The sequence below is a fragment of the Moschus berezovskii genome, chromosome 13, assembly GCF_049115385.1.
Source record: "Moschus berezovskii isolate FMDL1 chromosome 13, NW_MosBer_1.0, whole genome shotgun sequence".
Taxonomy (NCBI): Eukaryota; Metazoa; Chordata; class Mammalia; order Artiodactyla; family Moschidae; genus Moschus; species Moschus berezovskii.
The window spans coordinates 11,724,540-11,751,129 of record NC_142472.1 but is presented as its reverse complement, the minus strand read 5'-3'; the positions used below and the strand labels follow the sequence as shown (position 1 = coordinate 11,751,129).

The window sequence follows — 26,590 nt, the reverse complement described above, 5'->3', positions numbered from 1 at the left end:
GGACAATAATAAAGAAGCGAAAAGCAGCCAATGTCCTTCTATATTAGATTACACATTCGGAATTATATTACACCAAACACTAACTACTGCGTTACTTTTAAGCAATTCTCCCCATAAATAGAACCGATACACAAAAATACTAAAAGAGATAAATCACCTGACAGAGCTCAAGAAAACGTAATCCTGCCATATCTGCATTTATTGTTAAATCCACTTAATTTTTTTTCCTAAAGCAAAACAGGAAACGTGAAAGTGTAAAGAAATTGGCAGCTCATAGGAATTCCTCAAGAGGCAGGTAATTTGGGACTCCTTTTAAAATCTTTGTCATTCTAGGTTGCACTCGAGGAGAACAAGAAGAGAAATAAATTACATTCTATGACATCGTTCCATTTAAAAGACAGCACAATTAATTACAGGTGGCTTCTCACTTCCAGGCACAGAACAAGATGTGACAAGACAGACGGCAGACGGATGCAGGCATCCAGCCGATGAGGAGGTTCGCCTCCCACCACAGACCCCGACGAAGGCCCTTTGGGGGCCTGCACGTGGCACTGATCACTTCTCCCTGACGACGGTCTTCTCCTGCCAGGGGTGTCACTCCCAGTCCAGGCAGCTCTCCAGGGGCCAGGCTCACACATGGAAAGACCCCCCACCCTCCGCTGTCAAACACCTGCTTCCCTTCTTTCCAATTATGTCACAAAATCAAGCAGCATTTGAACCATTCATTTTAAAAGTCTTTCTGGATTTTTCCAGTTGTTTTTTTTTTTTTTAATGATGAAATTATCAGATCTGTCAAAAAGCTTAGGTGCTATGGATGGTATCGCCGCAAGGTGACCGGTTCTGCCAAGAACACGATGAACGGAGGCCAACTCCAGCGCTTCTCAGAGGCAGCGGAGGCCTCGCCCGCTGGGGACTGCCCTCTGTCCTTTCACCACGCCTCCTTCCAGCCACCCCGAGGACAAGGGTCTTTTATCACCCAAACAGGCTTTCTTATCTCAACCCCACAAGCGCAGGTGCTACAACCTCCAGCCTGGAAACTCAAGTCCCGTTTCTCACTTCCAAAAAGGCACCAAGAACCAAGCAGCACGCTCAGAAGAACCAAGAAGACGGATTTTCTCAACTAAAAACTGACGTAACACACTCTTTGTGCATGTCATGTGAACCCTCTTAGAGCTTTGATCCCTGGGGCCCTGTAAGAGCCTCAGAGCTCCTTCCTTCTATACTTGTTTTAAAGAGAAGTGAAGTGAAATCGCTCAGTTGTGTCCGACTCTTTGCAACCCCATGGACTGTAGCCCACCAGGCTCCTCCATCCATGGAATTTTCTAGGCAAGAGTACCAGAGAGGGTTGCCATTTCCTTCTCCAGGGGATCTTCCCGACCCAGGGATCGAACCCGTGTCTCCTGCATCGCGGGCAGACGCTTTACTGTCTTCAGCCACCAGGGCTGTTTTAAGGCATGATTTTTTACATTAAAAAAATTAAAAACAGGGCTTCCCTGGTGGCTCAGTGGTAAAGAATCCACCTGCCAATGCAGGAGACACGGGTTTATTCCTGGCCCGGGAAGAACCCACGTGCCAGGGAGCAACAAAGCTCGTGCGCCACAACTACTGAGCCTGTGCTCTAGAGACCAGCAGCTGCAACTACTGAACAGCTCTCGGGCACCCGAGAGCCGGAGCTCCACAAAAGCCACTGCACTGAGAAGCCCGTGCACCGCAAGGAAAACCAAGCACAGCCAAAAATAAATAAAAATTTAAAAGACGATGCCCATAAAAAGAAAACGTCAACAGGGTGCAGACTATGAGATGTTCCCAGTATTTGCACTGAGACACCTTTTTGTCTGCTGACTCTCAGAAGGGTATGGATGCTGTGAGAGTGGCGGCAGGGAGGTTAGGAGCTGTCAGCTTTAACTGCCCATCACTGTTCTCTCTGCAAGTCCCCGTTTTTTTAGCGATCAACCCAATAACCTTGGCCTTATTACCGACTCCTCCTGACCAAAACTGAACAAACTGAAATGAAAAGCACAACACAGACAGTTAACCTTTTCTAGATGTCAGCATCACAGCTTCAATCACTCACTCCAATGAATCGGGTCCCCCGCTGCAGTTCTGACCCATACTCAACCATCTGCTGCTAAACCCTCAGGCTTCAACACACTGGCCCCCTGATGAGAAGAACCGACTCACTGGAAAAGACCCTGATGCTGGGAAAGACTGAAGGCAGGAGGAGAAGGCGACGACAGAGGACGAGATGGTTGGATGGCATCACAGACTCGATGGATGTGAGTTTGAGTCAACTCTGGGGGATGGTGAAGGACAGGGAGCTTGGCATGCTGTAGTCCATGAGGTCACAAAGAGTCGGACACAACTCTTTGAGTGACTGAACAACAACAACCAAACCCTCAGGGAACGGATGCCATCTATGGGGCTGGGTCACCAATCCCCCCTTCTCCCTTGAGAACTCAACTCTAAGTCTCCACTCCAGGACAGAAATCCACTGGAACACCGGGCGCAGCGTGAAGAAAGAACATGGCGCCCAAGGCCACACGCCTGGGTTCAAATCCACCTCCATACTAGTGATTCGGTTCTCTGGGACTTATTTTGCTGCTGCTGCTGAGTCACTTCAGTCGTGTCCGACTCTGTGTGACCCCATAGACGGAAGCCCACCAGGCTCCCCCGTCCCTGGGATTCTCCAGGCAAGAACACTGGAGTGGGTTGCCATTTCCTTCTCCAATGTGTGAAAGTGAAGTCGCTCAGTCGTGTCCGACCCTTAGCGACCCCATGGACTGCAGCCTACCAGGCTCTTCCATCCATGGGATTTTCTAGGTAAGAGTACTGGACTGGCTTGCCATTGCCTTCTCCGGGGACTTAGTTTACTCAACTGCAAAAGGACAGAAGAGCGCATATATGTATACACTATAGTTTTCCTGAGAATAAAATATGAAAATTCACTTTTTAAAGCTGCACATAACAAATGATCCTGGGTTCCCACTCCAGTTTGACCTGAAGCCTTAGCTGCATCCTTCTTCTGCCTCATGACTGCCAAACTCCATGCAGTCGTCGCTGAAATGCAGACAACCGGCACCCCGTAAATTTCAACCAATGGCTGACACATCACCAAGTGTCAGGAGCTGACCCATCTCAAGGGTGTGTCCTCAAAGCACACGTCTGACCACATACACACATCACTCGCCTCCCTCAAGCCAAGTACTTCTCTAGGAAACACACATGAGCTACTTAATGTACTGCATGCCCTTCGACGTGCATTCTGACCTCTCAGGCAAACCCTAAGTAACAGGAAGCAGCAAGCCTGGAATCGTGACCAGAGTGGTCCCAACTCAGAGGCCTCTGCCATCGGGCTGTTGCTAATACAACCGCACCGGCAGCTCCATCCTGAGACTACAGGTGACACAGGCTGTGAAACACAAAGGTTTCAGCGAAAAGGACTTTTTGCTGCCACCCCTTGAAATATCATCAGCTAACCATCCACGAAGCTTAGCGACTTCCTCCATCAGCCACACCCCTCTTCCCTGCCTGCCTCTGCTTGCGGAACCTCAGACCAGGCTGTCACCCCTTACAACTCTTTAACCAAATGACCCTGACTTTTCTACAGGAAACTCTCTTACTCATTTAATTCATGAGGACGTTATTTCTAGTGGCTGGAGTTGTGACTCTGCAGGGTTCCCCACGACAGCCAAGTTCCATCCTCCACAAAGGGGCTGTCACCCTAACTCACCAAAAGTTCACCACTGGTTGTTGCCAGCTGAGCTAATTCTTCAGAAAACGTAAAAGCTTGATTCTCCTACCCCTCTTCCCCGCCCCCCCCCCCACTTTAAATAGGAGCAGCCTCCCTCCTATAGTTTTGTCTTCTCAAAAGACAAACTACCAGTTAACTGTCTCCAAGTCCAGCTGTGGTTCCTGATACCCTGGCCTCCCGTGAGGATTCACGGACACAGCCATCCTTTTCCCGGACCAGAGAAACCAGCCCCAGGGCGGAGAGGGCCAATTCTAACTATGCCAAAGAAAATGAAACCATGTACACGGTCTACTGTGCTTCAAGTGTATTCAGTCCAATTTAAAAAGACAACAAAAACATCTCTCTTCTGAATCAGGGATGAAGACTAAGCTCAACTTTTTAAAGAGAGACACACAGAATACTCTAAGGATTAAGCCTGCCCAGGTTTCCAATTGCTCCTTATTATCTCTTCCTCAAGCAAATCAGAAAGAAGCTAAGACCTCTTCAGGATTGTTCTGGATTGTCCATCCAAGTCAGGAGAGACCACCTGATTTGAAGCCCCCATCAAACTCCCCCTTCGTTTTTCAACACTTGTATCCTACTCCAAACTAACAGCGCCCCCATACCTCCTCTTCCACATCATCTCAGGTAGGAGGAAGGCAAGAAAAAACCTGTCATCTTCCTACACCAGTCACCCCAAACTGCAGCCAATTTGCAAAACAGACCCATCTGCCTGGAGTGTCCTGACCCACTGGAGCACCTTGAAGAACTGCTCAAATACACACCTGCGTGCCGCCTCCTCCAGGAAGGCCTCTTTTTTCTCTCACTTTGGTTACGTCACCCTAGACTGCCTAAAGCCTCCTCTCTTTTGCTTTCACTCACTTTAGTTACATCACCCTAGACTGCCATCACTCACTGGAGCCTGCCCGTAGTGGGCTGTCAGTGCATTAAGGACAGCAGGCACAGCTCATCCCCTGCCCAGCCCGGAACATGGCGCCTTAACACAGCAGACTAAGCCTCTGCTGGTTGACGAATAAGTCTCATGTCTCATTAGGAACATGAAAAGCACTTAAGTGCTGGGAGAAATCCAACTGCTTCAAGGGTCCTGGTTAGAGATTAGTGACATTTCTGATGGAACTGCTGCACAAGGGAAGAGAAAAACCCATCAAATGGAATTCCCAGCCTTCCCTTCAGTTCTAAACGCAAGACAGTGAACAAGCCTTTGCAATTAAACAACCAGACTCGTTGCCTTCAACATATGCTACTCCCCTGGGGAACAAAATCATACAATTCTGCATTGTTTTTTCTCTTTAATAATTATACACTACTTCTATAATATTTTTAATAAAGTAATATATTTGACAGCTCAGTTTTTAAAAAGGAATCTTTACACTGGCGGGGGGTAGGGGTGGGCACCACGTGGTGTCCGTCCCTTTTTGTGAATCCCCAACAGTCTCCCGCAGGCACCGGAGTTAGAGTAAGGGACTGAAACCTGAGGCCCAGGAAGAGGGCAGGACACGAGAGCTGCTGCTGACAGGCTGATGAGGCCACAGGAGCTGCAAGATTGAGGACAGGGCGGGAGGCAAGAGAGGCCTGGGGCTGTGTACACACACACACCACCCACCCCCCCGAGGCTGAGTCAGCACCCATCCATCCCTGGGGAGAGCTACATCCACTAGACCCAGCTGGGAAGGGACAGGATGAGGGAGTCAAGACAAAAATAAAAGGGGGGGGACCTACTTAGAGAAGGAGGTGCTTCCATTTTCAGTTTTTGAACACTTAAAGATTTTTAACTTAGTCTCAAAATAATTGAAAGGGCAGAGAACCAAAATGAGCTGTGCAGAAGTGCGCTGTCACAATCTCCCTGTCGGGTTCAGGGGGACAGGGGGCGGCTGCCAAGAGCCACTCACTTCTTCCCGAGGTGGCACACTGGGTCTGGGCGCCCTGAGTACCCCAAGTGTGAGCGGCGTGTGTGGTCACAGGAACACGGGTAACCGCGGGGCCACCACGCCAAAAGACACCAGAAACTGCAGAAGCTGAAGAGGTTTGGGAAATGGCATACATTCACAGAAAACCACTTCAGTCGGATCAAAGTGACATCCTTTAAGAACGCCCTCCTTGATGTTTTAGGGCAGTGAAACTCTTCTGAAGGATACCAGAACAGAGGATACATGTCCTGACACGTTTTTTAAAACCCACAGAATGCAATGTACTGTCCCATGGAAACTATGGACTTTGGGTGACAAGTATGTGTCAGAGAAGGTTCGTCCCTAATAAAAAATAACAAAAGTCCAGTGCAGGATGCTGACATTGACGGCTGCACAGAAGGCCTGTGAAAATCTCCGCCTCTTCTGCTCAATTTTGCTGTGAACCTCAACTACTCTAAAAAATAAAGTTTATTTTTAAAAATGAGTAATCTTCATTGCTCCAGTTACCCACTCCCCCAGTCAGCCCATATTACCCCAAAACACTTACGGCCACTGCTCTTTACCGAAGGGAATTTTTAAATGGGCCATTTCACTTTAATAATTAAAATTACCTCTGGCTAACACTGTAATAAAACAGGAGATCTGATTTAACCTGTCAAGTTTTATAAACGGACATCCCCCAGACCCCCAAGTATTCTAAAATATCGTGCCTCTTAAGAGATTAAATAAACTAAAAGTAAACCGACTCAAACTCCAAAATCCCCTTCTCATTTAAAACTAGCAATTTTAGGATGCTTAACCTGTACAAATATTAAAGAGAATTATTTTAATAACATAATCCAAAAAAAATCCACCCCGAACACAGCTTTCCTTTTCCCCCATTACTCTCCAGGCTGCACCAGGCCAGGTAAGAAGTACCATAGGAAACCCAGCATCACCTGTCTGGGGTAACAAGAAAGCTTGGTCGGGTTTAGAGTTAACCCAGAGGCTTCAACGGGCTTCCCCAGTGGCTCAAGCGGTAAAGAATCCACCTGCAATGCAGGAGACCCAGGTTCAATCTCCAGATGAGGAAGATCCCCTGGAGAAGGAAATGGCCACCCACTCGAGTATTCTTGCTTAGAAAAGCTCATGGACAGAGAAGTCTGGCTGGCTATAGTCCATGGGGTCGCAAAAGAGCAGGTCAAGATTTATCGACTGAGCAACAAGGGGCTTCTACAACGATTTCTGCAGGTTTAACCGAGGTCAATGGCAAGCCACTCCAGTACTCTTGCCTAGAAAATCCCATGGATGGAGGAGCCTGGTAGGCTGCAGTCCGTGGGGTCGCTAAGGGTCAGACAGGACTGAGCGACTTCACTTTCACTTTTCACTTTCACACATTGGAGAAGGAAATGGCAACCCACTCCAGTGTTCTTGCCTGGAGAATCCCAGGGACGGGGGAGCCTGGTGGGCTTCTGTCTATGGGGTCACACAGAGTCGGACACGACTGAAGTGACACAGCAGCCGCAGCAGCAGCAAGACGTCTGAACGACATTGTTGCAAAATTCTGCTCTCCAGCTCAGAAAGTTATTTTCTGAGCCACTACAGGCATGACATTCATCAAACTACACATCAAAGACTGGCGGGGTCAAAACTAAGTCTATACTAGGTATTTGGAACCCTGGCATACAGTTTATCTAATCAAACTCCCATCACCCAAGCAACGACAAGCTGATCTGGACTTTCAGACAATCAGCTCATGAACTGCTCCCGCAGGGGACAGACAGATAAGCCACACGGTGCCCCTCCCTGCCCACCTCACCCCCCAGCCCGGGGCCAGGGTGGAAATCACTGATGCTGTGACTGCCCTGATGCTGTGACGGCAGCAGAGTTCAGCGCAGAAGGCCTCACAGGTGCATAACAGGTAAAGCGGGGTGGGACAGCAGATGCCTCTGAGAGCTGAGCGCAGGCTCCACCCTCTCCAACCGCCCTCCCCAAAGGGCCCACACCCATCCTCAGGAGGCTAACCACCCTGATGACCTCATTCATAAATCAGCAGCCTGGTCAGTCCCCAGCCTGGACTCTTCGCCCAAGCTCCGGGCCCATGCATGTAACCACCTATTCCAGTCCTCTGAAACAGAAACTCTTTATCTGTGTAGCTTCTTCCTTGTCTATGCCAATATGTGGCCCTGTGACTCATTCACCCCCACACCCAGGCCAGATCCCCAGGGGCCATCCCAGGACTCCACCCTCCCTCTGGCCCAGTCCCCATCACCAAGCCGGCTCATTCCACCCACAGCTCCCTCCTGAGTCCCATCCACACACCAAGACCTCCGTCCATCAACAGTCCATCAACAGTCAACCAGCCAACCCTCCACCCCTCCTCCACTCCAAGCACCAAACTGTCAAAACAAAAACTGGTCTCATTCTGCCCCTTCAAACATTCTCCGCAATGCTGCATCACTTAACCAAAGCCCGAACCGCTAAGCACAGTCCTTTATGAGCTGGTCCCCGTTTCAACTTTGTCTATCTTGTTCTTTAACAGTCCTGCAAAACTGAATTCCCTGCCCTTTCCCCAACAGTCTGTGCTATTAAACAAAACCAAAAAACCCTCCTATGCTTTAAATACTCTATTCTGTCTAGATTCCTTCTGTGTGTGTATCGCTCACTCGTGCCCGCCTTTTTGCGACCCCAAGGACTGTTGTAGTTCTCCAGGCTCCTCTCTCTATGGGATTTCAACCAGGCAAGAATACTGGAGTGGGCTGCCACCCACCCACTCCAGGGATCGAACCTGGGTCTCCTGCAGGAGCCACCAGGGAAGCCCGGATACCTTCTGCCACCTTTTAAACAAGAGCTCAGGCATCATTTCCTTTATTGGTCTTCAAACTGCCACCTCTCAATATAACTGCTCCCTCCTCTGTGCCACTTCTGGGCCTTACACTTCCTTCTACAACTGCACGCGTACCAGTGAAAAGCGTTCACTCATGCGCCTCTGCTCTTAGACTGTGAGCTCCCTGAAGTCAGGGTTACCATTCCTCTTCCTTGTCAACGCCAGCGCAGTGGCAGACTCTTCTGCAGCCCAGACGTCACGCCTGTCCCATGCCATCAGTCCTTCACTGCCTCGTATTCTGTTAGGCATCTGGCTAGATCAGCATACATTCTTCCTCTCACTGAGGAAGACTGCTACTGGTATGAACCTGTATAAATGCTTTCCCAACGTCTAACTAAAATCAATTTTAAAACAACAGGAATAGGAACTTTCACTGAGAACTTCTCAATGAAATGTAGCAAAGAGGGACTCACACCAGAGACGCAATATCAGGAAGGCACTAAAGGATGGAAAACAAAGGTTCTGGTGGCAGCAGGGAGGCCCACCCAGCAAAGGACAAGAGACCGACCTGAACTCAGATGCTGCATGGAACCAGGCCTGCACCAAGAGTAGCCAAGAAAAGTCTTCCTTCTTTTCTAGCTCTCTTATACCAACTAGCTTCCCGCCTGCAGAACCAGAAACTCTTAACTCATAGTTCAGTTAGGCTTTTCAAGCCTAGCCTCACAATTTAACCATTGTTCACAAATTCATTTCTTTTAAAAAAAAAAAAAAAAACAGGCTGCACTTCTAACCAACAAACTTACAAACAAAATCTGAAATGTACTTGGGGATTGCCCATCAGTTCAGTTCAGTCGCTCAGTTGTGTCCGACTCTGCGACCCCATGAATCACAGCACACCAGGTCTCTCTGTCCATCACCAACTCCCGGAGTTCACTCAAACTCACCTCCATCGAGTCGGTGATGCCATCCATCCATCTCATTCTCTGTCGTCCCCTTCTCCTCCCGCCTCCAATCCCTCCCAGCATCAGAGTCTTTTTCAGTGAGTCAACTCGTCGCATGAGGTGGCCAAAGTACTGGAGTTTCAGCTTTAGCATCAGTCCTTCCAATGAACACCCAGGATTGATCTCCTTTAAAACGGACTGGTTGGATCTCCTTGCAGTCCAAGGGACTCTCAATATTTTAAACTTTATTTCAGACACATGAAACCAATCTGCTTCTTTTTTTTTTTGTATCAAACTGTAAGAGAGATGATCATGGAAATTACAAATAAAAACACTAATAAATCCCTTATTAATTTTGCCTTATAAAGTACTATAAAGTAAAACGGCCACACTGGCTGCATTCGCACACAGAACCTCAGCTTCCAACAGCAACAATCTTATAAAGTCTGACAACACGTCCTCTTTTTCTTTCACTGTCCTCTTCCCCAACAGGTTTCCCTTTCTGTGATCACTTTTTAAGAGTGAAAAAAATAACTAAAGACCATCAGTCACACAATAAGGAAAAAAATTTTTAAGTCTGAATAAAGAAAAAAAGCAAACCGGTTCTAGCAAAATTCTGTCATGCTATATTTTCATATTATTACTGTGTATATCTCCCTACATTTTTCTATTCATCAAACATGATAGAAGTCCAGTGCCCCTTAACCGAATCCTCAAAGTCTCTGCGAACAAGGAGCTTTTACTCCCCTGGAGGTGGGGAGACCCAAACTGATCAGAACCCACATGTCGGGAAAACCTTAAGTGGCTCAGGCAAGGCAGGCACCATTACCACCAGCAGAGCCTCACTCAGGCATGCACCCTGGGCGGGAAGAACACACGCACGTCTGCGCGACTTCGCTGAATGGGGCTCTGTCACTCAGGACCCAACAGGAAGAGACCCATTCATCCTCCTCTGGCGGTGGGGGGGCTGGTCATTCGCAGCAGCGGTTAAATTTCTAAGTCACGACATTTGCACCAATTATTGCACCTGCTCACTTCTACCTCTTCTACAACTTCTCATTCAAACACTAAAGAGAGACACGCAGGACATAAAAAGCTGTTTTAAAACCAGGACTTTTATCACATACACAAAATACCCAACTGAAGAACAACCAGGAAGAATGCAGTTCAGCCAGCAGAGCTCCACATCCCACATCATCAGGCCCATCCCTTTGTTCCGAGTTAATGCTCACTGTTACACACGCGTATACACACACACACAGCGGAGCTCCACATCCCGCATCATCAGGCCCGTCCCTTTGTTCTGAGTTAATGCTCACTGTTACACACGCGTACACACACACACACTCACTGATACACACGCGTACACACACACACAGAGCTCCACATCCCAGATCATCAGCCCCATCCCTTTGTTCTGAGTTAATGCTCACTGTTACACACGCGTACACACACACACAGAGCTCCACATCCCGGATCATCAGCCCCATCCCTTTGTTCTGAGTTAATGCTCACTGTTACACACGCGTACACACACACACACACACACACACAGAGCGGAGCTCCACATCCCGCATCATCAGGCCCGTCCCTTTGTTCTGAGTTAATGCTCACTGTTACACACACGTACACACACACACACACACACACACACACGAGTCTTGTCCACACGTGGGGTCCGCTCTTTAGGACACAACTGTTCCAGCGCAAGGGGCCCAGAGTGAACACGTAGTAACACAAGGAGAGCTATCTAACTTACTCATGTTCAGTGAAGCAATTACCAACAAAAACTTGTTAAATAACAACAACCAGTGCTTTCCAACAACACTGTTGTGGGAGGGGGAGGATGACTAATTTTTCTTTCTCCAAAGGCAAAAGGAAAAAGCAGCAAGGTAATTCCATCTCCACCAGCAGAGCCAAATAGGAACGCGTTTCTGGCTAGAACTCTGTGTCCTAAGCATGGGCAGGCCCCACGTTAAGGAGGTGAGTCAGAAACGCCATTAAAATCGTCACAAGGAAACTGCAGGGAAAGGGGCATGATATTCAGGATCCATTTCTGGATGGAAAACAATGTATCAAGTGCACCCACATGTGACTGCCATCACTTAAAGAGACATGCGTACAGAGACGACTGGAAGACAGCTGTATTCAAGAGGTGGGTTTACAGACGCTCCTGCTTTAAAAGCAGTTTAATGGCCGATGGACTGAAGGTGTTCGTCCATTTCTGGACTTAACATGAGTAAGTTAGACACTCTCCTCCTCAAACCCCCACTTCATGATGTGCAACCCGGCCCAGCACACACACCCCACCCTCACCCCTTCTGAACCGGATCATCGCTGCTCTGATGCAAAAAGAACCAAAAGAGAATCGTTTTCATGGAATTTCAAAAACAGCCTCATTTAATGGCTTCAGCTAACATATAAAGAAATAACCGATGCAACAGGCTAGGTATAAAATATAAAATATCTCAAAATGTTGAGAATTTTGCCATATTAAAAAGGCTTGTGGGAGAACCAGAAGCTGGGATGAATTGAGAGAATAGCATTGAAACATATACATTCCCATGTGTAAAACAGATAACCAGTGTGGAGTTTGATGTACAATGCAGGGCACCTAAAGCCAGTCCTCTGTGACAACTTGGGAGGGTTGGAGTGGGGAGGGAGCGGGAGGGGTTTTCAGGATGGAGGGGACACATATATAACTATGGCCAATTCATACTGATGCATGGCAAAAATCATCACAATATTGTAATTATCCTCCAATTAAAATAAGTAACTTTTTTAAAGGCTTAAAAGTATTTTATCAACTTAATAACTTTTCACTCCAATTAATTTTCAGGATGTTGAGGGTTTTATTTCATTCCTTTTGGAAATATAAAAGAAGTAAAAACTGAAAACCCATTTTATAGACGCACACATATCAGTATGTGTTTTGGGAGGAGGGCTAAGAAGGCCTCCTCTCATGAAACCATTTGCTTCACATAAGCAGTAACTGATCCACAAGATCAGGAAATGTGTAGATTCCTGGAAAAACTGCTTTTCTACTAAAAACTATTCTAAACTATGTGGTCACTTTAGAAGATGACTCCGCTTCACAGTATTGAGAAACAGAATTTCATCCTGCGATAGCCAGGGCTGCATCTTGGTGCTGGGGTCGCTGAAGGCCCCAGGCCCACTGGGGAGGGTGACCTGAGACCCCCACCACTCAGACCCAAGCACGTCCGCCCACAGCACAGAAAAATACAGGCAGCCCGAGTCAGCAGGCCAGGAAAGGCAAGCAGCTTCACTCCAGGTAAGCACCTCATTTTTTTTCGAAGACGACACTGGGATGAAGGCATCCTGAACGACACAGAAGGGGTTTTCTTGTTTTGGCTCTAAGAAAAAAAACAACCATTTCAGATCCTTTATTAACAAAGGAAAGAGCAGAGCCCCAAACCTCAAAACCGCCTTTCTGGACACAGTTCATCCCCTAAATGTGCTTCATGTGCCGTTCACCCTCATACTGGAAAATGCCCGTGCAATGAACCGCTAAAAAATGACAACAGTTAAAGAAGAAAAAGTCCCCTACCCCTTCCCCGCCACCAAAAACCACCCTCAAATAAGCAAGTCTAGCTAATCACAGGACACTCTAATGAAGGGCCACTAATGGGGGGCTCAGACAGTAAATAATCTGCCTGCCAAAGCAAGAGACTCAGGTTCCGATCCCTGGGTCACACAAATCCCTGGGAGAAGGCAATGGAAACCCACTCCAGTATTCTTGCCTGAGAAATCCCATGGACCCAGGAGCCTGGCGGGCTGTAGTCCATGGGGTCACAAAAGAGTCAGACATGACTTAACGACTAAACAACACAGAAATCAATTGTTTTTTAATTAAAAAATCAAATCAACTAATTCTACACAAAAGCACAAAACCTCTGAACTCCAAAACATGAAGAAGACTATTGGTCTGGAATAGTATTCTCAGTTCAGAGACGTACAGATCTTTAGTTAAGTGTTAAGCAGAACAACTGTGAGAGAAGAACATCAACTTTGCCCAGAGGCGCCCACTCATTTCCTGGCTGCCCCCCACCCTCCGCCAGGCACAGCAGCAGGCCCTCCTCCCAGGTCGAGCACCAGCTGGGAGGCGGACGATGTGGACCTTCACTAGCAGGCCTCTCCTAACAACCCAATTAAGCGGGGAGAAAAGGTGACAGAATATAAGCACCAATGGCTCGCCAGGGGTTCCCGGGCACTGGAACCTGGGGTGACCCTGAGGGGTAGGCAGGGTCTCCTGCAGGGTGAGGGGGTCCTGAGTGCTAAGCTGGAGTTTATATCTGGTCAGGAAGTCACCAAAGGGTTTTAAGCAGGGGCGATGTGATGGAAACAGTTAAGAGAGATGACCCTGCCAACGCCGAGGAAGAGCTTCAGGCTCAGGACCTTTGTTCAGGCTCAGGGTTTCCCAAAAGAACCACGAAGGCTAGTTCTGAGACGCATTTCTTAAAAAACAAGGTTCCTAGTCAAACAGACTTTGCCCCAGCTGATGTGTAATACACATGAAAATGGTAAGTTCAGTCACTCAGTCGTGTCTGACTCTGCGACCCCATGGACTGCAGCACCCCAGGCCTCCCTGTCCATCGCCAACTCCTGGAGTCCACTCAAACCCATGTCCATCAAGTTGGTGATGCCATCCAACCATCTCATCCTGTTATCCCCTTCTCCTCCTGCCCTCAATCTTTCCCAACATCAGGGTCTTTTCCGATGAGTCAGCTCTTCGCATCAGGTGGCCAAAGTACTGGAGTTTCAGCTTCAGCATCAGTTCTTCCAATGAACATTCAGGACTGATTTCCTTTAGGACAGACTGGTTGGATCTTCTTGCCGTCCAAGGGACTCTCAAGAGTCTTGTCCAACACCACAGTTCAAAAGCATCAATTCTTCGGTGCTCAGCTTTCTTCACAGTCCAACTCTCACATCCATACACGACTACTGGAAAAACCATAGTTTTGACTAGATGGACCTTTGCTGGTAAAGTGTCCAGCAATTCTTTCCTCTGAACAGCGTACTCAACTTTCAAAGTCAGACCCGTGCTTCCAAAGTCGGTTTCTGAAACACACGTCCCAACTCGCCAGCACTGACTATCCACTGAGCCGCTCTGCAAATGGCACCACCACGGTGTGCACCCATGGTGAGAATTTTTAACTCGGCGGTGCAGCGGTTCTCAAACTGGCCCTGGCACACCTGGCATCTTGTTAGAAACACAAACTCCACCCCAGACTGTCTACAGTTTACCAAGCACTCCAGGCAATGGATGAGGGTAAACGCTGAAATCTGGAAAACCACTGATACAGGCTGCTTTTTCTAGTTACTACTTCAGCACGTTTCAAAACAACCAGGGCAACACCCCGAGAGCCAAGCAACAGACGCAGAGGCTGCTCTCCCACCCCGAGGGTGGGCTAAGGGCTCAGCAGAGAGGACTGAGAGAAAGAGAATGGAAGTCAATTAAAAATACCCCTGGAACATGAACAAAATCTTCAAAAGTAAAAAAAAAAAAAAAATCACGGAAATAAAAGTGCCCCCAAATACCAGGAGGTACTGGCCCTGAACTGGGGTGGTCTCAGAGAAGCTGCAGGTGCAACCAGGTCCTTAGGGAAACAGCAGCCACGTGGAAGGCAGGGCAGGATCCGAAATGCTGGGTAGGAGGCACTCTGGTGGAGTGAGGGCTAAAAATCAGGGCTCTGCTCCCAGGTGCGGAGCCCTGGTCCAGTTTCCTTTGGCCTCAGTTTTCTCATCTGTAAACTGGTCCAACATCCCTTCTCACAGTGGAAGCCCTGAGGATTGGCCAAGGGCATGAGCTGCCCCCGCGTGGGGCCCTTCAGTGGACAGCAAGAAAACAAAGTTCCCTTCCTACAAGGACCCACCCCACTGTCTCCTTGACAGGCATCAACGTGGGAATGCCCAAAGACCATCTCCTTTCCCTGCTTATCTCTTCAGGTACCCCAGTGAAGCAGAAGGAAAAAGCCTCCCGCCTCCCAGTAGGAACTGCTGAGGAAGAAAGCAGCTCTTCGTACTCACTCCTCTTTTTCTTTTCAAATTACCTCTCAAGAAACGTTTGGTACCACCAAAGGGCATTGCACACAGAGGAGGCGGCGCTCACACAGGGCCTTCGACTGCAGGTTCTCGGTTCAGCAGGAGTTCAGGTGCCAGTCTGACAACTCTGAGTCAACCGCGCTGAACTGGATTTATGAATCGATGCTGGGAAAACTGTGACAAAAACAGCTGCTGACCAACGCCCGGTCCCCGAATTCTAGATTCCTTTTCATTTCCACTCGTTTATTACATGTGCTTCTACCTGCAAAAGGTACTTTGTTTTCAGTAGGAGGCGCAGCCTTGGAGCCACGTGCCCACTAATGCGAGCACCTCAGGAGCAGCACGGAGCCAGGAATGGGGTCACAGGGACGCTTGCCCCTCATTCATCCCGGACACACATGCAGGGGCAACTGGGTCCCGTGGGCACCTGACCCACCCTGGCGGTGCCACCCCCGTCCTCCCAGGAAGCCCACACTCACTCCCGGACCACGGCTGCACACCCCAAACATCAGTCAACTTAAGCAAAAGCTTCTCTGACAAGATACGGCAGGCTGCCCTGAGACCAGAGAACGAGAGACAGAAGGGGAAGGGGTACTCAAGTCAGGGGAGGTGGGGGTCACAGACAGACACATGGAAAAACAAGGATGTGTGTACACCGCCTCCTTCTGACGGAGAGAAACCAGACGGCAAGATCCCATGAGGAAGAGGACAGCGGCTCAGAAGGCCCTCCCTGCACCATGGACTGGGCAGTCCTGACCTTGGAATTCACTTCTACTTCATTCTCGTTTAATATTAATATAAATGGCAGAGACGCCATCAGGATTCTGGAGGAAACAATTTCCAACCTGTAACTAAATACCCTGCCAAAATATCAATGGAGGAGAAAGGTAAAAAGAAGAAATTTGCAGATAATCCAAGACCTTAAAAAAAAAAAACACCTATCCCCCATGCACCCTATTCACAAGAAGGCCACTACAAGGTATGTTCCACCAACTCAGTGGTGGAAGCCACGATGGCAGGAGACACAGAACACGAGCCAACCCCAAACAGCAATACAAGGAATCCGGGGGATGAAGGTAGAGACGACCCAGGATGCCAGCGGTCCGGGCCCAGAGGCCCATGGGAAGGAGTCTCCAAAGAAGTGAAACGAGACAGACAGCCTGTGTGCTCCACCTGGACTCCCCGAGGGAAGGTTTCAACAACTGGTCTGGGGCTGGGGTTGAGTTAAGTTACAAGTGCTGCTAAGGACTAAACGTTTATGAGTACACCCTACCCCATCATATGGTTCAGTATTCTTGCCTGGAGAATCCCATGGACAGAGGATCCTGGCAGGCTACAGTCCATGGGGTCGCAAAGAGTCGACACGACTGAGCAACTAACACACATACCCCATCATATGGTGAAACCCAACCCCCCACCAATGTAATGGACATGACTAGGTCATGAAGGTGGAGCTCTCCGGACTGGCAACAGTGCCCTTGGAAGGAGAGTCCCAGAGTACTCCCCACCCCCTCGGCTCTCAGAAGACACCTAATCTTCCAGAGCCTTGACCTTGGGCTTTCCAGCCTCCAAAACTGTGACAAGTGTTTGTTTAAGCCACTAGGGTTTTTAATGCTATTTTGTAACAGCAGATCAGACTAAAACAATTACATTTCCAAAAAAAGAACTTCCAAACAAGACTTGAAAAAGTAACCCTGGTTTAGTAATGACCAGCAGGGTTTAGCAATTCTGGAGTCCTGTTAATGTACACACTCAAATCCGACCCAAGTTACCCTGTAACTGCACTGGGCCGCAGGGAGGGAAGGGACAAGCCAGGGAAGGAGGCAAGGACTCAAAAACTAAATCCTCATTGTTGTCAGGGTCCAAAGTCTACAGACTGGGGAAAATGCTATTTGCAAATGCTCTTTGTGAACAAAGAAGTAATAGCAACTGCCAGCAAAGAGCAAAGGGGCTGCCTTCAGGGAGGAGAAAATGGAAGCAAAGGGCAAGGAACTGCCTCTGTTCCAACAAACCCTTTATCACATGCATAACTTTTTATATAAAAACTTATAAAAGAAAATCCTAAATAATTAACATAAGACACAGTGTCTGGACCTATGGGGTCCTTTCAAATCTTAGGGCCAGAAAAGTCTTGAAAAACAGGAAGGGACTAAGTAGGAAGATAAACATAGGCTGCCTATCTGGTAAGCATGAATATAAAACTCAGAAAGTTCCCACAATGTATTCAGATACCAACAGGGCGCTGAACACACAGCCTCTTCTACTGACTGAGGTCCTCCAGAAAATAAGGAAGGTCTGTAAGTGGAGTGCTGTCCCCAGTGGGGGGTACACAAAGTAACTTTATAACCCACAACTGGGATGTTTTATAATTTGTCTCAAGCAAGGCACATCTTATTTCTCTCCTCACAACCTTCAGTTCAGTTCAGTCGCTCAGTCGTGTCTGACTCTCCGCGACCCCATGAATCACAGCACGCCAGGCCTCCCTGTCCATCACCAACTCCCGGAGTTCACTCAAACTCATGTCCACAGAGTCGGTGATGCCATCCAGTCATCTCATTCTATGTCGTCCCCGTCTCCTCCCACCCCCAATCCCTCCTAGCATCAGACTCTTTTCCAGTGAGTCAGCTCGTCCCATGAGGAGGCCAAAGTACTGGAGTTTCAGCTTTAGCATCAGTCCTTCCAATGAACACCCAGGACTGATCTCCTTTAGAATGGACTGGTTGGATCTCCTTGCAGTCCAAGGGACTCTCAAGAGTCTTCTCCAGCACCACAGTTCAAAAGCATCAATTCTTCGGCTATCAGCTTTCTTCACAGTCCAACTCTCACATCCATACATGACCACGGGAAAAACCATAGCCTTGACTAGACGGACCTTGGTTGGCAAAGTAATGTCTCTGCTTTTTAATATGCTATCTAGGTTGGTCATAACTTTCCTTCCAAGGAGTAAGCGTCTTTTAATTTCCCAGCTGCAATCAGCATCTGCAGTGATTTTGGAGCCCAAAAAAATAAAGTCTGACACTGTTTCCACTGTTTCCCCATCTATTTCCCATGAAGTGATGGGACCAGATGCCATGATCTTCATTTTCTGAATGTTGAGCTTCAAGCCAAACTTTTCACTCTCCTCTTTCATCAAGAGGCTTTTTAGTTCCTCTTCACTTTCTGCCATAAGGATGGTGTCATCTGCATATCTGAGGTTACTGATATTTCTCCCGGCAATCTTGATTCCAGCTTGTGCTTCTTCCAGCCCAGCGTTCCTCATGATGTACTCTGCATATAAGTTAAATAAGCAGGGTGACGATATACAGCCTTGACATACTCCTTTTCCTATTTGGAACCAGTCTGCTGTTCCATGTCCAGTTCTAACTGTTGCTTCCTGAGTGCTCAAGGTTCATCTACCTCATTGGAACTGACTCAAAGGCATCCCTTTGGGTGGCACAGACGCGAGAGACACCGGCCCCGGGCGCAACCAACCGCACGCAAAAGCGTGGCCGAGAGGAACTACCCTATGCCCAAGGTCAGGGCGGTGGCCGAGAGGAGCTGTCCCACGTCCAAGAGGTGGTGGCTGCGTGGGCACAGGAGGGCCGAGAGAAGCTACTCCACGTTCAAGGTCAGGAGGGGTGGCCTTGAGGAGAAACCCCTCGTCCAAGGTAAGGTACAGCAGCTGCACTTTGCTGGAGCAGCTGTAAAGAGATATTCCACGACCAAGGTACGTGAAACCCAAATAAGACGGTAGGTATTGGGAGGGGGCATTAAAGGGCAGACACACTGAAATCGTAATCACAAAAAACTAGTTGATCTGATCATATGGACCACAGCCCTGTCTAATAACTCAATGAATCTAACCTCACAACCTTAGTACCAGTCAAATGGCAGAAAGCAAACAGGAACTAAAGAGCCTCTTGATGAGGGTGAAGGAGGAGAGTGAAAATGTTGGCTTAAAACTCAACATTCAAAAAACCAAGATCATGGCATCTGGTCCCATGACTTCATGACAAATAGGGAAAAAGTGGAAGCAGTGACAGATTTTGGGCTCCAATATCACTATGGACAACAGTCATAAAATTAAAAGATGCTTGCTCCTTGGGAGAAAAGCTATGACAAATCTAGACAGCATATTAAAAAGCAGAGACATCACTTTGCCAACAAAGATTCACGCAGTCAAAGCTATGGTTTTTCCAGTCATCATGTACAGATGTGAGAGTTGGACCATGAAGGCTGAATGCCAAAGAACTGATGCTCTCGAACTGAGGTGCCGGAGAAGACTCTTTAGAGTCCCCTGGACTGCAAGGAGATCAAACCAGTCGATCCTAAAGGAAATCAACCCTGAATACTCATTGGGAGGACTGATGATGAAGCTCCAATACTTTGGCCACCTGACGCAAAGACCCAACTCATTGGAAAAGACCCTGAAGGCAGGAGAAGTGGGCGACAGAGGATGAGATGGTTGGACGGCATCACCAACTCGATGGACATGAGTTCGAGCAAACTCCACAAGATGGTGAAGGACAGGGAAGCCTGACCTGCGGCAGTCCATGGGATCGCAAAGAGTCGGACCGGACTGAGCGACTGAACAAACAAAACCTTGGAAACCAGGGAGCCCTTTAGGATTAGGAAACTCCCTATCACCCAGGAGCCAGGTGCTGTAACAGCCCTGTTACTGTCCTTCTCAAAGCATTTGGCACTGAGAGTTTGAAAGGATTTACGCTGCTAAAAACCTAAGTTCTGGGAGGGGAAGGGCCGGCCGGATGACAGGGCCTGACTCTGAGCAGCAATGGAGGGATAACAGTCAACTTTTTATTTCCTGCACTCCCGCCCAAGATTCTATTAATGATAACAATGCTGAGCCCAGCCCAAGCACAAAAAAAGCCCCAGCTGGGCTGGTTGGGTGTGGTCCATTTCCTGCAGGTACGGAGTTGCCTAGCAGGCAACTCTGAACCACTGGGAGAGAATACCCCAAAAGAGAGCAAAGTGACCTGTTTCACAAAAAATCCTCAAACTCCTGGACCAGCCTCAGTGTTGACTGTAAAACACAAAGCAATTGCCAACAGATTCATTTCCTGAGAAACCTGAACCCAAGTCCTAGAAAAATTCTGTTCAACTGAAAAGCTGTATCAATCTGCATAAAATAAGTACCATTTTGAATACCAGAATGGTGACTCAAAGATGGCCACAAAAATTACAGAAAGGAACTAGAAAGGCCGATGGCGGCTGCCATGGACGCATAACCACCCTCCATCGGCCCAGAAAAATCTAATCAGACCAATTTCTACTTGAAGGTCGACTGGTTCCATGCGAGATACTATCAAGGACGTTCCCCGATACAGGATTAGAACCAAAACGTCCTGGACTCCTCCAAGCTGTTTTCTATTTTCTAATCTTCTGACAACCCTCTCCCTGAAGGGCTGACTTTATGCAAAACAAATTCTTAACTTTCTTAAATTTTGCTGATAGAGAAGAGGAAACATGAAGTCTTGAAATGAATATTTAAAAAAAAAAACAACCTTAAAAACACGCTACTAACAGCAACGTGTCTTTATTTTCCTTGTAACATCATGTTGGGAAAAGGTCAGAACAAAGGCAAGGGGCATGAAAGAGTAATAAAGACTGTAAAACGAAGGTTAAGAGTTCCCTTTATGGACTTCCCCTGGTGGTACAGTGGTTAAGAACCCACCTGCCAATGCAGGGGACACGGGTTCGATCCCTGGTCCAGGAAGATCCCACATACCATGGAGCAACGAAGCCTTAAGCTCACCACTGAAGAGCTGCCACCACCTCCTGAGCGGGCACCAGCGCACCCAGCATTCTTCCACCTTCTCCCACCACCAGAGGAAGCAGGCTTCCGACAGCACTCCGCCCCAGGCAGCCGGGAATGCAGGGCCTCACGCCGGGTTCCACCCCTCCAGCTCCAAGTCCCAGCTGGGCCCCTCGAGCTCACTTGCCCACCCCCGACTCTGTGCGGCCCCCCACCCTTCTGAACCTTCCTGGGCAGAGCACCCCGACTGGCCCTCGCTAGGCTGCGGACTTCCTGAGGACAGGCCAGAAGGCAGATTCACCGGCCGGGGCTGCTGGAGAAACACGCCACCTATATGCGGGCTCCCCATCCAGCCCAATGCTGGATCGCACTCCACAGATCAGCGTTCCCTTCCAGTGCATCAGGGTCCCCCACCTCACAAACACCCCGAGTCCACACACTCACACCGACCTCTGCCCAGGGTGCAGGGAGGCAACAGGCTGAACGCAGGGAGGCCTCTTCCATGGAAACAGGAAAGAACTATGGAGGTGGGCCACCAAGAAGGAAAAAAGTCGGACAGCACTGCAGGCACAATTAAGCGCAGCCATCCTTCCATTTGTCTCCAGGTTGACAGCGCACATGGGTGTCCCCAGGGGGAGCGAGAGCACTGGAGAAGTGTCCCAACTCACCCTGAATGGCCATTAAACGTTTCTTGCTCCCCACACAAAAGGCATTCTGAGCAAAGGTTTCTCCAAGCAGCAAGAGAAATGGAAGGACGATGGTGACAAGCAGACTTTTACTTTCCCAGCTTTTCCTGTAAACGGTCTGTACTTTCAAATATGAGACTATCATATATGTAGTTGCATGTTAAGTCGCTCCAATCATGGCTCTCTGTGACCTTATGGACTGCAGAAAACCAGGGTGCTCTGTGCATGGGATTCTCCAGGCAAGAATACTGGAGTGGGTGGCCATGCCCTCCTCCAGGGGATCTCCCCGACCCAGGGATCAACCCTACGTCTCCTGCGTTGACCATGCTAGTCATGCATTAACTAGCACCACCTGGGATGTATGACATCCTCAACACAGGCTAGCATTGACTTGGGCCCTACCACACATTACGCATCAACAGAGTATACTTCAGTCGGAGGACAAGATGATCGGATGGCATCACTGACTCAATGGAAGTGAGCTTGAGCAAACTCCGGGAGATAGTGAAGGACACGGAAGCCTGGCGTGCTGCAATCCATGGGGTCACAGAGTCGGACACGACTTGGCGACTGAACGACAATACTTCAGTCAGCTGTGAAATCAATTTAGTTTTGCAACGGCTTCTTCTCTTTAATAAAACGCGTCATACAACAGCACACTACAAGTACTAAGGATTAGGACTGGCTTCTGAAACTTTTAGTTTCAGGTCTTGATGCAAAATGTATTTCTTACATGGGTCATAGTTCAGAAGAGGTTTAAAGTGACTCATAAAATTCCATGATAGAAGTTTATAAACCAAGATCTAATTCTAACTTACAACTTCTGCAACTAAAAGCTGATCAGTGCTGCTGTCTCCAGCTGATGCTTGCTCCTCTTTTAATCTGAATTGAGAGAAGCAACAAATGTTCAATGAAGGACAGGGAATTATTAAATCTACTACTCAACCTAATTTATGTCTATTTGTAGTTACTACATTCAGCTCGTGATTTCCATTTTTCCCTAATGCTAATGAAACTGGGATGTGGGAGGTTAAAAAAAAAAAGGAAAAGTGTCCCCACCCCACCCCCCACAACTCTTATGAAACAGTTATTAAAAAGGATAACTCATTCAGACTTACAGCCATCAACCCCTCATGGAGTACCTGGCACAACAGCGTTCAGTAACAGCTGCTGATCGAACAAACAAAATATCAATCTCATATTTTAATTTCTTCTGCAAACCCAAGTTGCTGCTGCTTCTGCTAAGTCACTTTAGTCGTGTCCGACTCTGATATGAAACAAATATTTCTTTCTGCTAAAGTAATAAGACAGTAATTCAGCAAGGCAAGTAGGAGTATGAGTTCAAAGGCAGGAAAGACCTGGTCTCTAGTCACAAATGGCCACAAAATGCACCTTCTCACCTTGGGTCAGTTCAATTAGTTTCTGCTGGTTTCCACATCTAGAAAATAATATAAATTACACCTGCACCTCAGGTAGTACCAGTAAGAATCAAGAGGCATAAAAATTATTTTCAAGCCAATGAAGAATAATGTTTTTACTGCAATTATTCTTTTAATTCAGTTTTGTTTTTTTTTTTAAGCATCTTTGCCTAGGCTACCTGAATCCACTCTGCTTTCTTGAAATTTTTAAGCCATCTCCACATAAATCCTGGTCAGGATATGAGAGAGGAAAAAACGGAGGAAGGTGGGATTAACAGGACAAGGGCACAGATGGGTTAGTACTTTCCTCCCATTTTATCCTGGAGAGCTGTCCAAGGCAGGTGTGCCTTTAATTTAATCCTCAAAAACAACTCTGAGGAAGGCCTCCCTGGGCAGCAGCAGCTGCTGATTCAAAGTAGAAAATAAATGTGAGTGTTGTTTTTCTTTTGGAGTGGAAGGGAGAAGGAAAGAATATTCTTTCCCAAATGGCACATAAGAAACAATCATCATACATTGTATGGAGGCACTTAAACACAGGGATGACTCTGTCCAAAGCCACCTCACACCCCTAAAACTGCAACAGCTGAAAATCTAGTTGTTTCAACCAAATAAAAACTTACCAGCCTATATACTGAGAAAGCAAAATAGAAACAGCTCCCTTGTAATCCTACGGAGGAAATATGTTTGGGGAGGCAACCTTTTCTTTTTTGAAGAAATGTATCTTCTTTATCCAAGACTTAAGAATTCTGGCCCACACACCTGAAGCAAAAAATTAAAGGTGAGGACAAAAATAAAAAAGGGTTGAGACTAGATAACCACCTGGTGACCATCTGATACTGACTTGAGGGCATCAGCCAGAGAGGCTTTAAAGTATCTTTTTAAATAGATTCGCTTTCCACAAAGGCTGACTACACCTCCATGGCAGTACTGAGCAAGCTATGTATACTAGATTACAACCTGATTAACAGCATAAGAGTGTATCTCAAGAAAGTACTGAGCAATGTGGTTTTTGGTTTTTTGGGGTTTTTTTAATCATTACAAGAAGTCCTTCTTGCTCTACTGGTCAGAAATACTTTTTTACCCAGTTAACCCTGCTTTCCTGTCTCTAAATTCAAACCAAAGCAAAGCAGGGATTTTAGGAAATACCAAGAAACCACGTCTGATTTCTACCTAGCGGTCAGCAGTAGCTTAGGTTTCTAAATGCGTGTTGTTTAAAAGCTCTTTACAGGAGGTTCAAGGACAGTTTTCTTTTAAGCACAGTAAAGTTATTAACGTTAACTGTTACTCCACTTAAAAAAAGAGCTTAAATCCTGGTAACTTTGTGCTCCTATTTTTCTAGATATCAAACCTGAACAATGAAGTAGAGTTTTCTACTTCGGATTTAGAGGGAGAAATGATCTCTCTCGAATGAGGGGGCAGATTCCTGGCTCCCATGTGGTCCAAATACTTCTCAGCCCTCAAGAGGAAGGGGAGGAAAAAAAAAAGAAACAGCACGTTGAACACTGAACTACAAATAATCCACTCGGATACTTGTGCATGTTTTCTTAAAAGTTTCCCTCGCCCGGCTAACCTGGGGGGAACAAAACTTTTAAGAGATACCCTAACCCTTTCTTGAGATTTTTAATCCCAAACATTTGCCACCATTAACCCGCTTATCACACAGTAGAAACTAGCCAAGGAAGGTGGTTTTATTTTCCAAGGGGCTAAACATAATCCCCGAAGGCGAAAAACTTTCTTTGATGCATCCTGGTAAATATGAAATTCAACGTCTCCCCCGCCCCCACTCCAGAAAAAAAATAATAATAATATTAAGTCGCTGGGAGGCCAACAGGTCACAAAGTGGCCACGGAGAGGTTAGTGGGAAGGGACTCTCCGTGGCCGGATCCAGTCGAGTCTCCAAGTCCAGCCCAGAGTCCCGGGACCTACGCAGTCCGAGTGCACGCTGTCCGATCGCTTCCTCCCTTCCAGAAGGGGCTTCCAGGCTTCCCACCTTCCCGTCCGTCTGCACCGGGAGGAAGCGCGCGGACCGACGCGCTGAAAGCGGAGCTGGCGCTCACCCCTTCCTCTCCCCGCCCTGCCTCCTCCGCCCGCCGGGCCGGGACGAGCCGGGGCGCGCCCGGGGGCCCCCGTCTCCGGGGTAGGGCGGGTGGGGAGGGACCAGGGCCTCCACCGCCGCCCACCCCCAGGCCCGAGAGCGAGCCAGGCCTCCAAGGGCATTTCTCCACATCACTTCTTCCCAGGGAAGGGGCCGGCGCGGGGCCTGCGGCTCGGGAAGGGGACGCGAGGAGGGCGACGCGGCCAGCAGCGCACATTCCCCCCCCGACCACCGCGACTCCCGACCGGCGAGGGCCGCCTCCGCGCCGCGGCCCCCCGGGTCCCGGCACGGCCCCCACCCCACCCCCGAGAGCCGGGCCGCGGGGCCGGGCAGGGCGCCCCGGAGGCGGCGAGCGCGGCGCGGGAGGCCGGCGCGACCCCGGAAGGGGCAGCGGCCGGGGGAACGGGGGTGCGAGGAGCGGCCGTGTTTACAGCGCCAAGTTCCCGCCGCCGCCCCGGCCCGCGCATCCCTCCCGCCCCTCGGCGGCCCGGTTCCTGCCCGTACCTGCATGCCGGGCAGGCCCGGCTGCACCGGGGAGTGAGCCATGGCGGTCAGGACGGCCACTTCCTGGGACGGGACGGCCGGGCCGCGGCGATCCGCGCGGGCGACGAGGCCCGCGGGCCGCGCGCAGCCCTCCGCGGGCGGCCGGGGGCGGGGGACGGGGGGCCGGCCGGCCGGAGCCCGAGGCCACCCTAGCCCCCCGCGGGTCCTGGGCCGGGCGGCTGGCTCAGGGGCGGCCGGCGGGCCTCGTCTCCATGCACCGCGCCGGGGAGGGGCTGCGAGGAGAGCGGGGCCTCCCCGCGATCGGCCGCCGCCGCCGCCGCCGCCGCCGCTGCTGGGCTGGAACCGGGCGGCCTGGGCCCGCGCGCTGGCGCCTGGAGCTGGAGTGGGGCGCGCACCGCCGGCCGAGCCCGCGAGCGCCGAGCGCGCCCCGCCCCGGCCCGGCCCCCGCGCCCGCCCCCGCGGCCCGGCCGGGGACCCCGCCCCGCGCTTCCGGGAGGGGGAGGAGGCTCGCGGCCGCCCGGCGCCCTAGGCCGCAGCCGCCCGCCCCGCCGCCGGCCGGGCCGCTGGGAGGGCCGGGCGGCTCCCGCGGGCTGCGCCCCTGGTTCCCCGCCGGCCAGGCCGGGTGGAGGGGGGCGCGCGGGCGGCTGCGGGGCTGGGGGCCTCGGTT

General features: G+C 49.3%; 1 protein-coding gene across 1 annotated transcript in view; it reads right to left on the bottom strand.

The window, feature by feature from the left end:
• Positions 1-26,235, bottom strand: part of STK24 (serine/threonine kinase 24) — a 97,516-nt gene extending 71,281 nt beyond the window's left edge. The window contains exon 1 of the mRNA XM_055426588.2: positions 25,924-26,235. Within this exon, the coding sequence (XP_055282563.1) occupies positions 25,924-25,965 (42 nt within the window). The 5' untranslated portion in view covers positions 25,966-26,235. The remainder of the gene's footprint in view (positions 1-25,923) is intronic.
• Positions 26,236-26,590: the final 355 nt, after the last annotated feature.